Source organism: Cucumis sativus, chromosome 7, assembly GCF_000004075.3.
Source record: "Cucumis sativus cultivar 9930 chromosome 7, Cucumber_9930_V3, whole genome shotgun sequence".
Classification (NCBI taxonomy): Eukaryota; Viridiplantae; Streptophyta; class Magnoliopsida; order Cucurbitales; family Cucurbitaceae; genus Cucumis; species Cucumis sativus.
In genome coordinates, this window is record NC_026661.2 from 21,978,333 (window position 1) to 21,999,674 (window position 21,342).

Below are 21,342 nucleotides of genomic sequence, written 5' to 3' on the forward strand. Positions count from 1 at the left end.
TTTGCCTTTTCTCTTTGATTCTTCAAATTCCTCATCTGGGGAAGAAAAAGAAAATAATAACAATAATAAAAATAACCCTATTCAAAGTTTCAAACCAAGAAATCCCATTCTTTCTCATCATTTTACACTTAACTTTTTCTTTTCCCATACTTTTTTTCTTCTCCTCAGCATCCAAACAACAGCACAAAACACAAAACACAAAACAGACATTCCCTTCTGATAAAGAAAAATTCATCACATGTCTCAACCTTGTACCTTCTCCTTCCTACCGACGACACTATTGAAATTAGCAACGAAATGCAGAAACAAAGATGTTAAGAAAACATTCCATGTATAATAGTAATGGAACGTAGAACAATGTGACATAAAATCAATCAATCCGGCAAACTAAAATAAATCTGAACCAGGGTTTTATTATTTCAGCACCATGGCTTTGGCTGAAGCCTTTCAAGGGCTGGGGTGGTTGGGTTTATTATACATTAGATCTTCCCTACAAAAATTACAAAGAAGACAAAAAAGACAAAATGTACCATTACATTATTGAGGATTAGTTTTATTTTGGAGAGTGTTTAGAATCATCCTTCTGGTCTTGTTTTGTTCCTGCCAAAGCTGCAGTTGCTGCTGCTGTCATGGCAGCAGTGGCTGCACCTAACTTTGCACCACCAGCAGCTTTCATTGCACCAGCGATTTTAGCAAACGCTGCAATTCCTCCAACAAGTACAGCTCGCAAGGCAACTGTTGGTTTTACTGCCATGTTTTTCCTTTTTTCGTTTTTGTTTTTTTTTTTTCGGCTTTGGGTTATCTGCAGTTTCAACAGTTGCAATCCTTAGGAAAGCACATTATGAAGTGATACAAATATGGGTTATTAATACAGCTCAAGTACATGGTACTGCTCTTGGAAGTCAATACAAGTGTGTAAATCAATTAATGTTCTGCAACAGTTATAATTATTCTTGTGACTAATACGATATTCCTGAAAAAACTTGAGTTAGAAAAAAATGGCAGTATGCACAAGCATGCAAAACAGAAAATTTTGTCCCAAAAAACAACTAAACATTATTAGTTATTTGACCAAGGTTTCTTATAACTAAGGCATTGACTGCTGATGCCCTACATGTGCTTATGACCCATGTCCTAACTTTCATACAGGTTGTTCCCATCCCAAACCCAATCCTGAGAGAAAAGAATAGTTTTAACCCTGGTTAGATAGCCCTTTAATTTTTTAAAATTCAAAATTTTGTCATCTGGTTTTTAGGAGTGTTTTCAAAATAGAAGTCAAGCCAAGTTTTGAAAACTAAAAATATAGTTCTTAAGATAGTTTTTGTTTTGTTTTGTTATTTTCGTTTAATTTGGCTATGAACCTAGTCTCTTCAGAATATGAACACCATTGTAAAAAATTGTCAGAAAACATGTACAAATAAAAAAAAAAAACAAAAAAACCATTTGGTTATTAAATGGAGCCTAAGTTATTAATTTATGGTTAAATTATAAAATTGGTCCTTCAACAATCAATGGTGTGATTATTGATTAATGGGGTCCGTAATTTTAAAGTCCCTTGTTGGTGCCCAAATTCTCGATGTTATGTCTAAAAGTCCTTCCAACATTAAAAATGCAAATCATTACTTTCACATTTTTACAAGTTTAAGTCAAATGGTTCTCTTAAGCCCCATTCAATAATCATTTGGTTTTTGAAAGTTAAGCTTATGAACATCATTTCCACCAATGAGTTTCTTTATTTTGTTATCTACATTTTCGAGGTGTTCTCAAAATCTCATCTGAGTATAACTCAATGGATAAGACATCAATTAACATGGTAAAGATTGATGGTCTAATCTCCCACTCCCACAATCGTTGGGGGAGAGCTTGTGTTCTTTTTTAGAATATGGTTAAGAATTCAAATGTTTACTTAGGAGAAATGAAAACTATTATACAGGAATAGTGATCGAATAAACACAATTTTAGAAAACCAAAAGTCAAATTGTTACCATTTAAGGCCTTACTCAGAACTTATAAGATGCTTTTTAAATTCAAAAGCCTATTAGTACAAATTTGAAGGTTTACAAACTTGAGAGACACTCCATAAAGTGTTTTTTGCAAAATGAACATATCACCTTTCACTGAGAAAAATGGAAGAATATAAGGGCATAGAAGAAACAAGCCCAAAAATAAGGGAGCTTCCTCTTTAAGAAGGGACTCACTCTAACTATGCAAAATAACACTTATAGAATAATAATAAAAAGCCTTCAGAACTGAAGCCCATAAGCTATAAGAAATATCAAAACAAACGAGAGACCGAACCTCACTAGCCACTAGGATCCCTCTCCACACCTCTAGATATCCTACTACTTTGCTGTCCCCACAAAATAGCATACACCCTTGCAAACTAAAGAAAGTAACTCCTCTCCCCATGATGCGGGTTGAGATGAGACTCCACAATCATACCACAAACATCTCTACGACAAGTAACCACAATGCCAATAGAACGTAAGAAAGAATCTCAAATTAAACTAGCAAACTCACAACACCAAAGATAAGATCCAGTTTTTCCGCCACTTTCTAACAAAGAACACAACAGAAAAAACCAACAAGCAAGGACAACTTCCTCTTAAGTCGATGCACTGTGCTAGCAGGATCATGTAAACTTGCGAAGCAAAGAGTCTCACTTTCCTAAGAATCCGTTAGGAACCAAGGTAGTATAAAATGTCTTTTGTCCACATTGGTTAGAATGGGATGACCAATGTGGTACTTAAGTGGTTTGGCTCTCCCACCCCAATAGTTGCCTTTTGGGGTGTAGTTCTCCAAGATGACCTAATAATGGTATCAAGTCGGTTGTTGACGTTTCAGAGTGGAACCGACGGAGGGGTCTGATCGGGTGTGGAGTGAAAATTTAGAGAATTTAGATTTCAAGTTTAGAGACTTTTAATGAAAAAACAGTAATTTAACCTTAATCACCTAGGGGTTGAATCCCCAGACCCTCGGAAGTACTACTAAGCGACTACTAGTTTAGGACTTCAAATACCAATTCTAGTAACATTGGCTATTACATTTTCAAACGCTCCAATTCTAAACTAATTGCCCACCTGAACATGTAATTATGATAAGAACACCAGGAAGTCTTTCATTCTACGTTCCAAGAATACCTAAATAAGTATGCTTTCACTTCTGTTGAGTCCTTGACAATGTAACTGTTTGTTTCACTATGTATCTAATAATTCATTAAGCCTTTTCATAGACTAAAATGCATGTTAACTAGATTAAAGAAGTCATCAGTTTCTTTTTATTCTCACAACCATCCACTGATTCACATCAAGCGGATATGTATCTGCTAAAATACACCGGAAAATATATATATAGATTTCATAGTCAGTCTTGAGAGAAGGGAGAAAGTACCAAACAGAAGAACCGTTCCTTTTCAGCTTACAGCAGCTGATCTCCCAATACAAAGACTTCAGAAGACTTTTGCACACAATATCTTCCCTTTAGTCGAAAGCCACCCCTCTAGGTAAACGGTGAGATTATGAAATTAACACTCGAAAGAAAGAAAACCTGCTCTAACATAACAGAATCTAACCCAAATTTTCAATCCAAAAAATAAAATAAAAAAAAACAGAAAAGTATCTTAAGAATTGAAAGACCAGAAAATGTGATCTTATCGAAGCCATTAGGTGAAACTTTTGCCGAAGGAAAAGGGAGAGAGAACGGAGAAGTACTCAAGAAAAAATTCATCATTCGTTTCCACTTAGAAACCGCAAGATAAAGGGTGGAAGACCAATGTTAAAACTACAAAGTACCCGAATCACAGATTCTGTCAACTAGCAATTATGGCCGAACAGTCCGTAATCTAACATGAAGCAGAGAAGGAACAGAAATGAAGAAATTTTCACCACAAAATCCACAAGGAGAGTGGATAACATGAACACGGGGTGTAAAGTATATAGATACAGGATTAAATCTAGCCCATCAGTTCAAGGTTTTGGATTCATTGGTCAGTCTCTCAAACCTCTATAATGTAATTTTCCCTCCAATTAATATATATTTTCATTCATTGGATTTTCCCCACATTTTCAAGCCTGGAAATGGGAGGACGGTAATCATTCAAAACCAACTAAAATTTTCATTTTATAACATCATAACATGAATGATTTTAACCATTCAAAATCACTCCCACACATGCCCCTAAATTAACAATAACCCAGTTCATAATTTTCACGTTCGAACATAATTTCCAATACATTGATGCCCTTCTTCCAGTTCCTCATCCATATATTCGTCACGACAATCACAAGAATGGGACCCAAAAAAAACCCAATAAAGAATGCAGCAACAGACAAAACAGAACAGCTAAAAAGGGCTAGCTACAAACTAAGTTGTAACTTGTAAAAGTAAATCAATATGTTGAAAACAAACAAGATCTGAAAATTGGTGGAACATACTTACCAATATTGCGTTAATCCGTGGGAGCGAATATGGATTGAGACGAACAATAGAAGACGAAGAAGTAGAAAAAGAGAAAGGGAATTAGGAAATGGAAATTTGAGAGGGAATGGTAACAAGAAGAAAACGGAGAAGATTGAGGTAAGGCCGATCCCTACGGAGGGGGAAGGAAGCTTTTCGGTTTTTCTTTGTTTTTCAAATTGTAAAAAATATCCTTCGGAACAATTCTTATTCCGTTCCGTCCAATATTAATATTTCATAAATATTATTAAACTATTAATAAAAACAATATGAGTATTATTATTTTTATTAATCAAATTCAAAATCAATTTGTTTTAGTGTAATAAAACTAAGGGATTTGTTTGATTACAATAAAAATAAGAGATTTGAAGGAAACACTTGTGATAATGTAATTGGATTTCTACCAAATGAGAAAAAAACTCATTTCTTTTTTAACATTCCAAATTCTCAATTTCTGAAACTGGGAGTTCATCTAACATGAAGACTATTGCCCTCTTCTACATCAACCAATAGCTATATGAATTTCTTGTCATTCAACTCATGTGTATGAAACTTGGACAACACATCGTTTGCCATTTCATTTAGTCATTACTAGTATACGTCTAGTGATGAGCAATTAAGGGAAGAGCTTCGGTCGGTTGCTAGTATCACGAATGGTGGAAGTCAGGGTTGAAAACCCTTGAATTTATCTAAAAAAGTGTATTTCAAATTTTTTTGATCATTTGCATGCGACACAACAACACGAACACTACAACTTTTTTAAAAAACTAGGACAAACACGTTGTTCCATTTGAAAACTTTGATTTGAGGGTGTATATTGAGGTATGACCATTTGGACATGGAGGCTTAGGAGGTTTGTTTTCCAGGAAAAGAAAAGGAAGATAATAATAAGCCTAAAACGTGAGATGAATGGTCTTTGTGGACTTTTAAAATGCTAGCTTTAGTATATTTTTTCTTCCCCAACGTGCAGGTTCCATGCCCTAAAATTGTCCAATAGGTGTAAGTGTACTAGTTGTTTGGACGTGTCCAAAATTAAATAATAAAAATAAAATAATTGTCACACTACGGACACATGTCCAATACAACACTTGTCATCTTAAAAGCGTTAGTGTTTCTTATGTGTTGAGAGGTGAAATATAAAGACTTTCAAGATTTTTAAGGCCAATTAAAATAGGGTTTCGAAGATCCAAAAGATCAAAATCAACGTACAATCAAAATTCAATAGTTTAAAATTTAAAAATATTAGGTATGAAAATCAAGAATTGAAAGATAAAAGAAAACAATTTGCTAGAAAAGTAAATGAATATTCTTGCTATATTTTCAAGGCAAATGCAATATTAAAAGATGCTTTATACTCACAAGCTCTGTCACATCCTCAATGGTATTTTTCCCCTAAAACCAATGGTCAAGCAAACAAGTCAAGTCCATTGGGCTGGAGTGGGCAATGTCTCAAGTATTTGGGCTTATGCTTAGCTTGACGAAAGAAAACCCACTTTTGCAGCTCTCTCTCTCTCTCTTGATTATATTAACAATTTATCATATATTGTGAAACTTGAATGTTTGTTTAAAAAATATAGTACACTTAGTCAAACTTTCATATACAAAGCCATAATTTTTTTTAATAATTTGGAAATTAATTCCCAAGTGAATTTAGGAATAAAATGGTAAAGAATTTTAGTAAAATTGAAATATTGTTAATGGAAAATATGAGAAAAAGGTAATTGGAAGAAGGGAGAAATAAAATAAAAAAAAAAAAATAGAGAGAGAAAAAGAGTAATAAAGAAAAGTTGGAAAGAATCAGTTAGAAGAAATCCCCCATTTTGCAGAATTATCGTTGGTGATTGTAACTAAAAATAGTTAGAATGGTTTAGCATTTCACATCCATCCATTCCCTCAAGAACTAAAAATTAAAGAGAAAAAACTGGAAAAAACAAAGAACACATAGAAACCAAATCCCTCAAAATTTAAAATTATTCCCCCAAAAAATAAGCAAAAGCAAAGAACAAAATCCGCTTTCTCCCATCCCCGCGGGAGCCGCACCCGCTCTCTCAATACCTTCCATCCTCAACAACAACAAACACTACTCCTTAACCCCTCAAATGAGCCCCATCACTCACCACCACCACCACCTTTCCAAATCCTCCACCGCCCCCGTCACAACCACCACTTCTTCCTCCACTACCCAAGCCTGCGCCGCTTGTAAATACCAACGCCGTAAGTGCGCTCCCGATTGCATTCTTGCTCCTTATTTCCCTCACGATCGTCAACGTCAATTCTTAAACGCTCATAAACTCTTCGGTGTTAGCAATATTACTAAAATTATCAAGAATCTTGATCCCTTTGAGAAGGAAGAAGCAATGCGTACCATTATTTTTCAATCTGATGTCCGATCCGTTGATCCTGTTGGCGGTTGTTATCGGATTATTCGAGATCTTCAACGTCAAATTGAATATAATAAGGCCGAGCTTGAGATTGTGCTTCATCAATTGGCGATTTGTAAGCAACAGGCCGCTGCTGCCGCGGCTGCTGCTGCTGCCGCCGCGATTCTTGAAGGGGATCCGATGACTGGATATGGCGGGATTGAGCATCAGTTTGTGGAAGGATATGAAGGCGAAGGGTTTGTGGTTGGGGAAAATGAGAATGGAGAGAGTTTGGAAGATCAGGAAGTGGAGGTTTGGGGAATTCAAGATTCCTGTTCTTCATTGCAATTGAAACAAGCTGGCTCTGTTCATGATTTTCATGACATCAAAATCCACGATAATAATCATCATCAACATCATCATCAACAACAACTTCTTAAATTTCAAATCGATCATCATCAAGATTTGGTTCATCAAAGGTCAGTTTCATTTCTTGCATGGCACTAATTTTACAAATTTTTTTTATCCCTAAATATTTTTATTTTTCTCTTTATTTCAAATTGTTTGTGTGATAAAAATTTGATTATTAAATTAAATTGCAATTTCTAAATAAATTTTCTCCATCTATATTTATTATTATTATTTTTATTTATTAATTCTCCAAGCATTTTGAATTTTTATGATTGGTTAATTTGGCGCCAAATGACGTAATACCGAACTCTTAACTTACAAGCTTGGCCCATAATCCAATAAAGCCCTTGATTTTCTTTATGGGCCAGGCCATTCATTTGCCTTGATCAAGCCTAATGGGCCAAGGAACCCAGGGACAATTTCTGAGAGGCAACCTATAATTTTTTTCTTTTTTCTTTTTTGCTAAATTGAAAAAACTATCCCAAAACTTTGCTGTTTGTTGAAAAAGTGTCCCTATTGTTTTAAAAAGATGTAATCTTTTAGGCTTTCATAAATGTTTCAAAACTAATTGAGACGAGTAGTGTGACATGTCCTAAGTTCTAATTCTAATTTTTCGGGCTGAAATGAATTGATGACAAAATTGGAGTGAAGGTAAAATCTAAAGTGTTTTGACTCATTTGAACTGTGTGCAGTGAAGAACCAATGCTGAAGATGGACAATATGATATTGAAAGAAGATTCTGACCCAATACAACAGGTTCAAGATCAAGAACTTAAAGGTGCAGTAGACACTTTATTTACCTTCCCATCTTGTGATACTTAGCTTCAGCACAGCCCTTTCTCCTTCATCACTTTAGTTTTCTTTGATTAATTAGTCCATAAATGCCTTTGGAGAAGAAAAGGTGTGAGTCATTTATAAAAGAGAATGAGGTAAGGTATGAATAATTTGCGCCCTTCTCCAACGTTCACTCCATGTACTTAGGTATATCATATCTATATACCAATTCATTAACTTTTCATACTTCACAGGAATTAAACATTTGTTTATTCACCTTGTCTTGTGAATACATAAAGCGTTTTGAACATAGAATTGCTTTGAATATGGAACAAACTAAATGACCGTAAATGGCCATTACGGCTGATCCAATCTCCTTTTCATAACTGCTTCTTGTCTTTTCAAAAAAAAGTGAAGGAAACTCACTTGAATTTTTCACAACCCAAAGAATTATGGAGATGAACTTACACAACAGACCCGTTTCTGTTTGCTTCTTTCCTTGAACTTGGAGATTCAAACCATCATACTCCACTTTTGTAATATGCTCTAGAGCTCAAAAAGTGAATATTAAAAGCAATTATGTAAAGATAACAGACTGAATTGGCATAATGGCAAAAACTGATATAATCTCATTCTCATTGCTGCTTGATGTCTTACAAGAAAGTGGTAAAAAAAACTCACGTGAATTGTTCACAAAACAAAGGATTCTGTAGATGAACATCGGTTCATCCAGACCCATGATCCCCTTGTGTACAGTTCCCTGTATAAATTAATCAATTGATCACATCGTATTGTTTTTTAAAATTAGTTACCAATGGAAGTTGAGAAATGTAACGGAATCAGATTTGGAGTAATTTTCCTAGAATCCCATATCATTCATTGCTGGCATTCTACTCGGGAGCTTGTTCGTATTATTTGGATGTTCCACTATAGCTGCCTCGGCTGTTGTCAACAGCAATGAGACGCTGGAAATTCAAGAAAATCAAACTATTAATTGGTGCGTTTAGAAGTGGATAGTACAACATTTTGCTAGTTTGCTTTTAAGTTCAAGGTTTAAAAGCACTTCCTAGAGAATGAAAAAAACTACGTTTCGCAAATTTTGATAAGGGAAATGGACAAAATATTCACCTGGAAGCATCCACTAAAGCAGTTCTCACAACTTTCAGCGGATCTACAATTCCAGCCTTCACCATGTCAACATATTCACCTGTTTTGCACAAGAACTTCCCACTTAAGTAGCTATAAAATCTTTACATTAATTGTGGGTAGGAAAAGAACAGTCAATTCTTATTAATTAAGCAAAGATCCTCAGGAATTTAACCGAAGACACAAACAGGAAGGAAAAGAGAGACTCCATATTGAAAACCAAATTTTTTGTTATGTATTGCATATACGTAGACTTGGAAGTTTTCCAACGGTTGAAAGTAGCGTACCTTGGGCAGCATCAAAACCGAAATTACGGTCATCCTGTTCTAATAACTTTCCAACAACCAAAGCACCGTCGTATCCAGCATTTGAGACTATTGCAGATGTAGGTGCCTGTAGAAAAACCAAAGTTTTGTTTTGAGAAAACAAGTAGTCAAGATGAGCCCCAAAAAGTAGTGTAGAAAACCCAAAGAAACGAACAAACCCTAAGAGCATGTTGCACTATTTCTATTCCTCTTTTCTGGTCTTCATTTTGAGCTTGAAGTTCATCCAGAACCTTCGTAGCATGCAAAAGGGCAACTCCACCACCTAACAGAAGCAATTATTCACCGACAGCACGGAGATGTCTTCAACAATACAGTATTTTGTCCCGTTTACGAAAAGCTTACCTGGCACAATTCCTTCCTCTACAGCTGCTCTCGTGGCATTCAGGGCATCTGTGACTCTGTCTTTCCTCTCCCCAACTTCAGCCTCGCTTACCCCACCTACCTGCGAGAGAACTGAATTGTTTACATTTACAATGAGGGATACAAATATCTTTCAGAACATTATCAAGGCAAACACTCTACCTTGAAGACTGCTACACCACCAGAGAGTTTTGATAATCGTTCCTGGGCTTTTTCCTTGTCAAACATTGCAGTACTCTTGTCAATACTTGTCCTCAACTGCAAGGTAATCACAATCAGGATACGGTATTAATAGGAATTCACAAGATAAGATTCTACACTTTAATACACATTCCTATGGTCTCCAAGAAGACTCCAGCTTCAATTAAGCGATAATCTCCTTTTCAGCCTCAAGAGGAATAGAGTAGTTTTAAAAAGGCGATTTAAAAGAATCTCATCAGGAACACTAACTTAGATAGCTGCAACAAACCTGCTCACATCTTTCTTCAATAAGTTTCTTATCTCCGCCTCCGTGAAGAATGATTGTATCGTCAAGAGAGACAGTAACCTGAGCAAAAGTTCAACTGCATGAAGCATTAACAAAAAAACAACGGTAAAAAGAAAGAAGCGGTATAATGGATTGGGCGTGAACCTTTTTGGCAGTACCAAGCATCTCCACTTGCACTTTGTTTAGAGTTAAACCACGTTCGTTGGTGATGACCTGTTGTTCAGTTTAAGTGTAACTAAACTGGCATACAAAATGTTGATACAACGAACTTAGATTAGACTACTTTGTATCACCTCTCCTCCCGTTAGTATGGCAAGATCATCCAAACTTGCTCTTCTATTTTCCCCAAAACCAGGAGCTTTGATTGCACAAACCTGAAAGCAGACAATAATGAAGGTGGTATATGAACAACAACGTAGGGTTAATGATGGTACGATTCGAATTATGGTAATTATTTCTGCAAGGGAAACTTATAAAGTTCTAATGGCGGTTATAAAGTAACTTTAGTCATGCCCATGCACATAAGAGAACATAATACGAATGCTTAAATTATCGTTTCCACCGTTATATCAGCATGTAATTTCACTACTTGAGGCTTACACCTCATACCGGCTCGAGGCTTGCACCTCTCCTCTTCAAGAAGAAAAGTCTCATGGTTGCCTTTAACATTTTAAAACATTGTGCACAATCATGCAATAGCAATAAAGAAAAAGTTAAAATGAGCTTCAATGCCACATTTCAAGAAGAAATAAAATGTATAACAAGCAATCACCTTCAAGCCAGCACGATGCTTGTTAAGTATTAGCATGGCAAGTGCATCACTCTCAACATCCTCAGCTACAACAAGAAGTGCCCTTTTGTTCTGCTCAGAGAATAAACTTATCTCGTTAGTTTGTAAAGTTCAGGCATTTTATTCACCTTACATTGCACATAAGAGAAAATTAGTAAAAACAAAATTAAGATTGATACCGTTACTGCAAGTTCAAGTGCTCTCAGGAGTAAGTTCATGTCTGAAATCTTCTTTTCATGTATAAGGATGAAAGGGTTTTCCAGTTCCTGCACATTTTAATACATTATAGATTCCATGCTAAAATTGTTATACCAGAGAGAAAATTTTCAAAATTACATGCTACACTCCACATTACTATCATACAATCCACACAGATGTCTGCAACGAGGTATTTAATGATATTTTCTCATGCTCGGGCCTCAGTAAGCAGTGTCAACATTATTAGTTCATTAAACATCAAAAACTTTCAACAATTTGCAAAATGAATCCAAACTTACACATTTCTGGCTCTTTTGATCGTTAATAAAATAAGGGGAGATAAAACCTCTGCCTAGCTTCATTCCTTCCACCACTTCCAATTCATCTTCCAAAGTATTTCCATCCTAGAGAGACATAGAAGTTACTAATGTTCATATGTTCAATTATCATTTCATATAAAAGCAAGCTAGGAAAGAATGCTCACAGAAACAGTAATCACTCCTTCCCTTCCAACTTTCTCCATTGCCCTCGCTATCAGTTCTCCAATCTCACGTTCACCATTTGCAGAAATAGTGGCAACCTGTCCGTAAATAAAAATAACCAAAGGAAAGTAAAAGGGTAGGAAACAGTAGAACAGATAGTGTCGGATCTAGGATAAAAATGACCACTAAAAAAAGAGCAAAATAGTTGGAAGAAATGTTGTCATGCCCATAGAAAAAATTAATGATCCAGATGACAAATTTACACTTATTATTACAAAAAATGGACATTAAGAAAACGGAAACTGCTCTAGGATCAATATACTCGTGCTTCAAAACTCAAGAAAGAGCATGAACAAGGAGGTGCAACATTCAAAAGTTTTACAAGTGTTACAAACTACGTTACCTGGGTAATTTCTTCTGGGGTGCTTATCATCAATGCTCTGCTTTTCAACTCAGAGATAACAGCATCAACTGCTTTTTTTATACCAATGCGTAAATCCATCACGTTTACACCTGCAGCTATTGACTTGCAACCCTCGGTAAGAATGGCCTGAGTCAGCACAGTTGCGCAAGTTGTACCTGCAACAAGATATACAGTTCATTCATGAACAAACAACTTCCTTGTTCAAGTTCAAAAGCACAACTTCCAATATGTCGTGCTATGCAACTCTTAGAATCTGCATTGCTAAGTCTTCACAAGTCAACAAATAACACAACCTGACACAAAGACAAAAGGCATACAAACATGTAATACCATCCTCACTGCCCACTGCCCACTGTACAATTTCTGAGAATTACAAGCTTATAAGGAGGGGGCACGGGAGAAACCATTGAGTGAAGCCGCCACAATGTGGCTGGCAGCTTTTCATCGTGAAATGTATTAAGAGAAGTATCTCAAATTTATCTAGTTGCTATTGGGGGCCAGGGCATACAAATTTTTTAATACACATCCAAGAGTTGTTTTGAGGCAGCCAAACACGCATTGTGGCAGCCTTATTGTCTACACAACACACATAACTGAGTACTGAAAATGTTACAACAGAATCCTATCCCCATCTTGACCATATGCTCAATTCAAAATTAACGTCCATTACCCATCTTCTGTTACCTAATGTCTTGTAACTTCCTCTACATATTCTAGCGTTGTAAGTCCCAGTATGAACATCGCTTCAACTTCTCACCATATATGATATTAGTAATGAAAATTAAATAATAACATATAATAATAATAATAATAATAACAATAATAATAATAACAATAATAATACCAATAATAATAATAACAATAATAATAATAACAATAATAATAATAACAATAATAATAATAACAATAATAATAACAATAATAATAATAACAATAATAATAATAACAATAATAATAACAATAATAATAACAATAATAATAACAATAATAATAATAATAACAATAATAATAATAATAATAACAATAATAAAGGCAGTTCAGGCTAAATGAAGATACCGTCTCCAGCAGCAGTGTTTGTGGCACTCGCAACTTGCTTTACAAGATCTGCCCCAACATTCTTAGCCTTATCCTTGAATTGGATGCTTTTGGCTACAGTAACACCATCCTTTGTGACTTTTGGGCTCCCGAAACTTGTATCAATAATTACATTGCGACCCTAATTTCATTGACCACAATGAGAAAGAAGCAAGCACTATTAATTAGCCACAGTCCCCTCCTAAATTCAAATAGCCGTCAAAGAATGTGTAAACATCTTAAAGTAAACTGCAGGGTTTCCTTCCAAGTTCCACCGTTACAAATTCCCCCGTTCCCAGCAAGTGAAGTACTAGAAAACCCGCCAAAAATCACAATGATCAATTAGGTCCAATACCTTTGGTCCCATTGTCACTTTAACAGCTTCAGCAACCTCCGAGACACCTTGTAGCATAGCTGCACGAGCCCCATCCCCAAAATTGATATCCTTCGCCGCATAACTTCTGCTGCTTGTTACCCGGCTACATACCTTCAAATCCAAAGCAAACCAAAATTAATTTCTAAAATTTCAATCCAAATCACTCCGTACTCAACTGAACCAAAAACAATCACAAAAAAACAAGAACCACTGAATCAGAACCCGATCAGCTCCAATAACCTCATCTCTTGTTCAACCGCCAAATATCACAAACAACATTCATTTCTTCTTTACAAGAAACGCACGCGCAAATCAAAAATGGTAATCACTCCTCAAAAATTGAAGAAAACAAGGAGGGAAAATTTAAAGTTCGCTGAACTTAACTAAACTAATATACTGCGATCGACACCAAAAATGAATTTCATTCTACAGTTTCATAACAAATTGAGCAGTCAGCACCCATATACCACGAAACAATCAAACATGGAGAAATGCAATGAGTAATAATTTTACTTCATCTTACAAGTTTTCTCGACGTCGAGGAAGCCAATTTCGAAGCTAATCGATACATCGCAGTGAATGGGCCACGGAGTCCAGAGAGAGAGAGAGATAGACGCCTTCAGCTTCTGCTTTCTGCTAGTGAGGGTTTAAGCAGAGGTTTTGAAGAAAACGTCAATGGCAATTGTATGGTCATTGGACGGTTCAGATTCGCGCCCATTTTAAAATTGTCGTAGAGGATTGATTACGTCCGGTGGGGAGAAAGTGTCTACAAAGCCCATTTGTTTTGGTAATCGTCTGGGCCTCTTTCTTCTGGCCCGAAGTTGGGGATTCCACGTAATAGGTAATAATTTTATAATAATAATAAAGTATATTGCAGTATTTGAGAGTTGAGAGTGTAAATATCGTAATACCTATTGATGATAGACTTCTATTTGTAACATAGTTTAGACACTTGTAATTTATCGGTGATATATCAATATTTACAATATGGTTTATTAGTGATAGACTCTTATTATTAATAGATTTTGCCAGATTTTGTTATATTCGAATTTTTAAAAAAATGTTGTTGTATGTTAAATTATTTTGAATCTAATTGTTATATTTGCAACTATTCCTATTATTATTAGTTTCAATACGAGACCATATAGATTGAGGTTAATTTACATGCCATACATATAACAAAATTTTAAATATATATATATACGTTGAGTTAATTTTTTCATAAACTTCATATTTATCATTTCAGAATTTCTTCATAAACCGTAATGTGTTCCTTTTCGACATCATCTTTTTTCATAGAGACAATATTCTTTTTCTTATTCATTTTTTAATATCGAGTATTGTTTTCTTATTCTTCTTTTTTCACTACAAATCGTGCATTAATATATAAACGATAAACTAATATTACTAATAGATCGTTTAGATTTTGGTAGAAGATTGTTTAGATTTAAGACTATAATACAAGATCATTTATTTTTTGTATGATAATTTTTTTCCTCGTGTGTAATCAATAAATCACGGAGTATTTTTTGTTATTTGACGTTGTGGAGTTGGCGTGTAAATATTTTCATATTTTGTTATATTAAAGAAAAACTCCTATAATTAATAACCCAAATATTATTGTTTACAAATACAATAATCAACCGATAAAGTAATTAAGAAATCAAAATTTGAAATTAACAAACAAATTAGTAAAATAAAAAAAAAATCGAAAAAGAAGGGGAAAAAGAAAACAGTATAAAAACAACAAACTTCAAATTCCCTCTCTTACATCATCTTTCCAAAAAATTCAAACGATCCATTTCCAGATCTTCACTCTGAAATCCACCTTACACTCTGCATTCTCCACCGCCGCAACACCCGCCGTCTTCTTCTTACTCGTCGGAACGACCCCCGTAATTCCCTCGCAATGAACCCTAAGTCCAACCCTCGGCATCTTCAACCATCCCATTTTCACCTTCACTTTCGTCTCCATCTCAACCTCCAACGGTAATCCACTTTTGCTCTTCACCGCCGCCTTCAACGAATCCACCGACTCCCCCTCGATCTCTCCACCACTGCTTTCCACCGTCACCTTCATTGCCGTGGTGTTCCTCTTCTCGTGCACGAATTCAGGGAACGATCCATCGCCGACATCGACGCCGTTTGACAAGACGGCGACGGAAATTGGACTGTAAATGAACTTGACCTTCTTGTTGGGGTTTGTAGTGGCAAGATTTAAGTCGAATTTGGAATTGAGCTGTGAAGAGGGAGTGAATTTGAAGGAATCGATTTTGAGAGAAGTGATGGAGAATGACGGACGATGAGGACGATAAACTAGATACACGATGGTGGAGGCGACGGCGAGGAGAACGATAACAGTGGCAATGATCGCCGTTAGCCATATGCAGATGGAGCAACAGCGGGAACGGCGGCGATTGTGGGGTTGAGGGCGGTAAGGGGGGCGGGAGGCGCCGTAGAGTTGGGATTTGGTGGAAGGAAAGGGCGGGGCGTTGGCCGTCGCCGTGGGGTTAATGTTATCATTGGAATTTGCATTGGCATTGGCTTTACCGGCGGCGTTGGGATAGACTCTGTCTGCCATGGCCAGAGCAGAGGAGGAGGAGAAGAAACTAATTATCAGAAAAAGGTAAGATAAAGAAGAAAGGGAGTATTGAATTTGTGAATCAAAGTGGATTTTTAAGAAGATGGAATGCTTTGGTTTCAAGGAAGAACTTCCTTTTTCTTTCTTTTTTATTTGTTCTCTTTTTCCTCTTTTAATGATATTTGTTTTAACTTTACAGAAAATGGGTTTAATTTGTGATTAATGATTTTGAATGAAATACGAAACAATAGCACAGAGTTTATATAAATTATAAACTTTAAGTATAGTATGAAGTAACTAATTGAAATGTATATTAGAACGTGACTAATACATTAATTTTTCTTCTAGTTGAATAAATGCATGAAGTTAAAATTGAGCTTTTGACGAGTATTTGTAGACACCTTCTTTTTACTAATTTATATATGAATATTGCATTCCTCCCATTTTTTTTAAACCAATCTTAATTAGATTTTTATTAACATGATTAAAGATTAAGTTTATATATATATATATATATATATATATAATATTTGAAAATAAAGAATAAAATAGAGAAAGAGTGTGAAACAATGGAAGTAGAGACCATGACATTGCAACAAACCCAACTTTCCAAACCAATCCTCACTCCTCATTGAGCGTTTGGAACTCACTTGCTGGTTTTCTTCTCTTGTAGCCATTTAAGTTTAATCCCTTTTTTTAATTACCTATCATAACGTTTGATACGTGATTTGCATACTTTCCTTCAACACTCTTTTATACGATTAATTAGTTTATGAGACGACATCCACTTATTATATATTCTATTTCGTATTGAAACAACATCCACTAATCTCATGGAAATCAAAGAAACAACAAAATGTTCTACACTCATAAGCTAAAGCGGAGTATCAAGCACCGCCTACAATCTCTTGTGAAGTTATATGGGTTAAAAGCCTCCTTCAAGAACTTCAAATCCCAACACTCACACTAGCTACCGTCTTTTGTGACAATCAAGTTGCAATCTACATAACTAACAATCCCATGTTCCATGAAGGAACTAATTACATCGAACTTGATTGCTATTTTGTTTGTCGTCGAAACCAACTTACCGATGCTCTCACCAAGCCTCTTGATGTTGCCACTCTATCTCTTCATTTATGCAAGATGACAGTTAATTAATTAAAGATATATTCTCTCTATCTTGAGGGGGAGTATTAGAAGTAAGATTGTCTTTTACAACCTGCGCCATTATAAATATGACTATAAATTTCATTCTCGATCAATGAATAAAAACGAGTTAATTAACCATTCTTTCCAACTTCGTTCAATGAAGAAAACTTTTTCTTTAACGAGATTATACCAAGAAAATATAACGCAGTTAAATGATTGAAAAACGTAATTAGGTTTGAGAGAGGAGATGAGGGGTAGGTAGATGTGAGGAAAGGGTTAGGAAGTGAAAGGATAGGAGGGTGAAACAATGGAATCAAACACTATGACTTTCCAACTAATCCTCACTCCTTCTTCAGCGAGTGCTATTCACTTCCTAATATCTATTTCTATGTTTAATTAAACTTTTCAAGTGTGGTTTTAAAAATCTCGAAAATGAATATGCAAAAGAGCACTTGTTTTTGGTTTTAGTGTAAAGTTTGGTAGGAAATGTTTAAGAATACTAAGATGCGTACAAGTGGTGGAGGAGGAGGCCATGATTTTTGTGGTTATAGAAAGGTATTTAATAGGTATATGAGTTTTAAAAAGTATAATAAATGCTTCTAATTCTACCTTTTATTGCCTAATAATTTAGTCTATGGTAAAAAACTAAATTGATATATCAATTCTTTTGTAATCACTCAATTATTACATACTAAAATTCAATCATTAGATATCTATATATATTTGATGGTGACTTCATTTGTAGTTCTCTTCTTTTCAAATTTACATTAGAAAATATAAAAACAAAAATTATATTTTTAGGACGGATTTAGTAACGTTTTGGTTTTTGAAAGATGAAGTTTATTTTTTCTAACTTTTTACATCTTTTTAAATGTTTACTTAAGTGTGTAACCAAATTTCAAAAGTAAAAACAATTTTTTAAAATTACTCTGTTACTTTTCGAAATATGACTTTACTTTTTTAAAACATTGGTAAAAGAAAAAAAAAAGTAGATCGAGAGAGGGTTTCGAGTTATAATTTAGGAGAAAAAAATAAAAATCTGTAAAAAAAATACACGGGTAAAACTTTGTTGAAAGAGAGTTAACAAGCACAGTTACCACTGAACTATCTACAATATTAAATATTAATTAGTTTTTTTTATACATAATATATAAAGACGATCGAGTTGAGGGGAGCTCGTTCGCTGGCCTATACTAAATCTGTTGGTGATCACATAGCAAGAAATCTAAAGGTGGAAAGAATTTTTATAACTTAATTTTTAAAAATATAAAACAAACAAAAAAAATTCCAATTTTAGTAACTATTTCGTTTTTGGATTTTGAAAATTAAGTTAACAAATCTCACATCCATCTATTATGTTCCAAATCTTTTTTGGGATTGGTGCAAATATAACAATTAGATTCAAAATCTCAACGATTCCAAATATTGATCTATCATTAATAGGTTTTACTATGTTTGCAGTTTTTTTTTTAATGTTGATATATACTTAATTATTATTCATAAAACTGCAATCAAATTTAAAAAACGGAAGAATAAAAAAGGTTTAGAGTTTTCTTTTTGAATTTGGCTAAAAACTCGACATTTATACTTGAAAAAAAGATATAAATGATGGTAAGAAATTAGAAACAATAAAGTTAATATTAAAAATCAAACAAGGCAAGGATTACCAAAAACAAGTTATAGTTTTGGGGATGAATAGTATTTTTTGTTTTATACCTTAAAATGAATGATCAATAGGCAGCATCGTGCATGATGTGTAGGCCCCCATCTTATAATATAAAAAAGATGAAGCTGTAACAATAATTCCATATGCATATATATAAGGTAATAAGTGCATCATTTAATGTTCAATAATTGATTTCAAATTTGAACCATACTTAATTTCAACTATCATAACACACAACGTCAATAGAATTTATTTCAATTTTGAATTGATTAATTATAACATATAAATATCCATTGTCCTAACACACCCACACCCAAAAATAAATATTATTTTTTAAAAAAAAAAGTTCATATTTCATAACATCTTTTTTTGGTAGTGCAAATTTAGCAAATGTGACTAGTAATTAACGATAATCTACTTTTAAATATATCACTTTTTAGATGATATGAGTTTTATTATCATCGACTTTTTGTAAATTTTTGCAAATTTACCAAAAAGCTAAAAAAATAGCTAGTGGTGTGATTTATAGGATTTATTCATTGAAAATATAATTTAAAAATAGCTTTTTTTAATCTTTAACTATATTTATTCAGATATTAATTAAATAATAATAATTATACTTTATTAGATTTGAATACAAGACCTTGAAATTTTAAAGGGGACGCAACACTATTTCAAGGAAAAAATAGTAAAAATAAATAATTATTTAATATATATTTTAATTTAACACTTCAAAAATAATATTAAAATACAAAAACGAATAGTGAAAATAATATTAAAATACAAAAACAAATAGTGTGAAAGCAGACACATATATCTGACTACTTGATAGATCCGTTTTTTTGCTAACTAAATGAATTTAACAAAATATTTATAAAGGGTAAAAAAATTGTCAATTTTTTTATTTAGAAAAAAACACATAGAATTAAATTTATTTTGTATATATATTTTTTTGTTTGAATGGTTGATATTAATATTATAAATATAATAAAAAAAGTAATTATTGATGGCACAAAAACTATAAAACATTCGAGGATGGAGAAAGAAAGCATTAAAGGAGTTAATGAGATTAAAAATCGTCGGTCGTAGATTAAAATCACCGACAGAGATGTGAGAAGGAGTACAGGTGTAGGGAGGTGATTGGGTTGTGGTGGTGGGGAAGGAGACAGGAGGATGAATAAATTAGAGAAGAAAGGAGAGCGTTAGTGTGAGGGGGCTTTGGTTACAAATCAACTAACCAAATCTTGAGGGCCGCCCCAAGGTGGGTGCTCACTGCTGCGTGTGCCACCACCTCCCTTACCTCTCCAAACTCATCCATTCTTTTCTAATATTTTCAATAATAAAGATAAAGATTTATGTTGGTGAATAGTAAATTTTTTAAAACAACAAAATAAATTAATATATTTATAAACTACAATTAAATTTTTTGTTTTTTAAATGATAGCGAGTGATAGAGTATTAACGTCACTTATAGAAGGATATTACTAACCGTCAAATGTTTGTTATTGACAAAATTCGAAATTTTATTATAACTTGTAAATATTTTTTTCAAAATAAAACTATCTACAACATATAGTAAAAGTTTTAAATGGACTATGAAAGATTGTATTTTGTAAATAATTTCAATATTTTGATATTTTGTAAACTATCTACAACAATATCAATATGTGTTTGTTGTAAATATGAGTATATATATATATATATTTAAAAAAAGTGAAAAATCCACTAATATTTATAGTATGAACAAAAATTGTATTCATATAGTACTATAAACCTTTTTCGACTATATTGTATTGTATTTGGTTTAGTTGTCCATTCTCTTTAGTTATTTATTTATTTAGTGTATGATTGTAGTGGATTACACAAATACAAGTGTATTTTGAAATGCATTTTTAGGTTTTTTAAGCATCTTTTGTTAATGATGTGTAGATTATCTTAAAACTACTTTTTTTCTTGTTATCTCGACTTGATGCATTTGATGGTTATCTTCACTTATTTGTTTCAACTTTCAAAATCTAGAAATCAAAGAAGTTTTGAATGAAATTTCTTTATTGTAGTAGGAGGCTAAATCTAAAATTTAGGTACTTATCTACGAACCAAAATTTAAACCAATTTTCTATTAACTGACAGTTTAAGTAATTTTACAAAATCTAGCTAGAAAAGAATGAATAATTAATTTTCCCTCTCTTCCTACTAACTTTATTGCAATCATTTTCTTTCACCAATTAGATATCTTTCTTATTATTTATATATATTTATTTTGATGCAAGAAATGGGGGGAAA

The 21,342-nt window shown here is 33.7% G+C and overlaps 3 protein-coding genes and 1 long non-coding RNA gene across 4 annotated transcripts; 1 reads left to right on the forward strand and 3 right to left on the reverse strand.

The window, feature by feature from the left end:
- Positions 1-314: 314 nt before the first annotated feature.
- LOC105436214 lies at positions 315-4,674 on the reverse strand. Its single transcript, XR_970159.2, has 3 exons — positions 4,438-4,674; positions 3,391-3,498; positions 315-802 (listed from the first exon to the last, which is right to left on the reverse strand). It is a non-coding gene; the product is annotated as an uncharacterized LOC105436214 (long non-coding RNA).
- A 1,726-nt stretch (positions 4,675-6,400) lies between these two features.
- LOC105436286 (LOB domain-containing protein 22) lies at positions 6,401-8,283 on the forward strand. The gene is made up of 2 exons (XM_011661501.2): positions 6,401-7,294; positions 7,919-8,283. Exons 1-2 carry the CDS (start codon positions 6,555-6,557, stop codon positions 8,046-8,048), a joined length of 870 nt encoding a protein of 289 aa, XP_011659803.2. The 5' UTR covers positions 6,401-6,554; the 3' UTR covers positions 8,049-8,283.
- Positions 8,284-8,600: 317 nt separating this feature from the next.
- On the reverse strand, positions 8,601-14,412 carry LOC101219248 (chaperonin CPN60-like 2, mitochondrial). The gene is made up of 17 exons (XM_011661342.2): positions 14,187-14,412; positions 13,643-13,774; positions 13,270-13,429; positions 12,193-12,368; positions 11,792-11,887; positions 11,607-11,711; positions 11,289-11,375; positions 11,092-11,181; positions 10,613-10,693; positions 10,464-10,532; positions 10,302-10,379; positions 9,995-10,090; positions 9,815-9,914; positions 9,631-9,734; positions 9,434-9,539; positions 9,129-9,207; positions 8,601-8,965 (listed from the first exon to the last, which is right to left on the reverse strand). The coding sequence occupies exons 1-17, from the start codon at positions 14,232-14,234 to the stop codon at positions 8,860-8,862; spliced, it is 1,713 nt and encodes a 570-aa protein (XP_011659644.1). The 5' UTR covers positions 14,235-14,412; the 3' UTR covers positions 8,601-8,859.
- Positions 14,413-15,401: 989 nt separating this feature from the next.
- Positions 15,402-16,329, reverse strand: LOC105436215 (NDR1/HIN1-like protein 6). The gene has a single exon (XM_011661341.2). The coding sequence runs from the start codon at positions 16,242-16,244 to the stop codon at positions 15,453-15,455; it is 792 nt and encodes a 263-aa protein (XP_011659643.1). The 5' UTR covers positions 16,245-16,329; the 3' UTR covers positions 15,402-15,452.
- Positions 16,330-21,342: the final 5,013 nt, after the last annotated feature.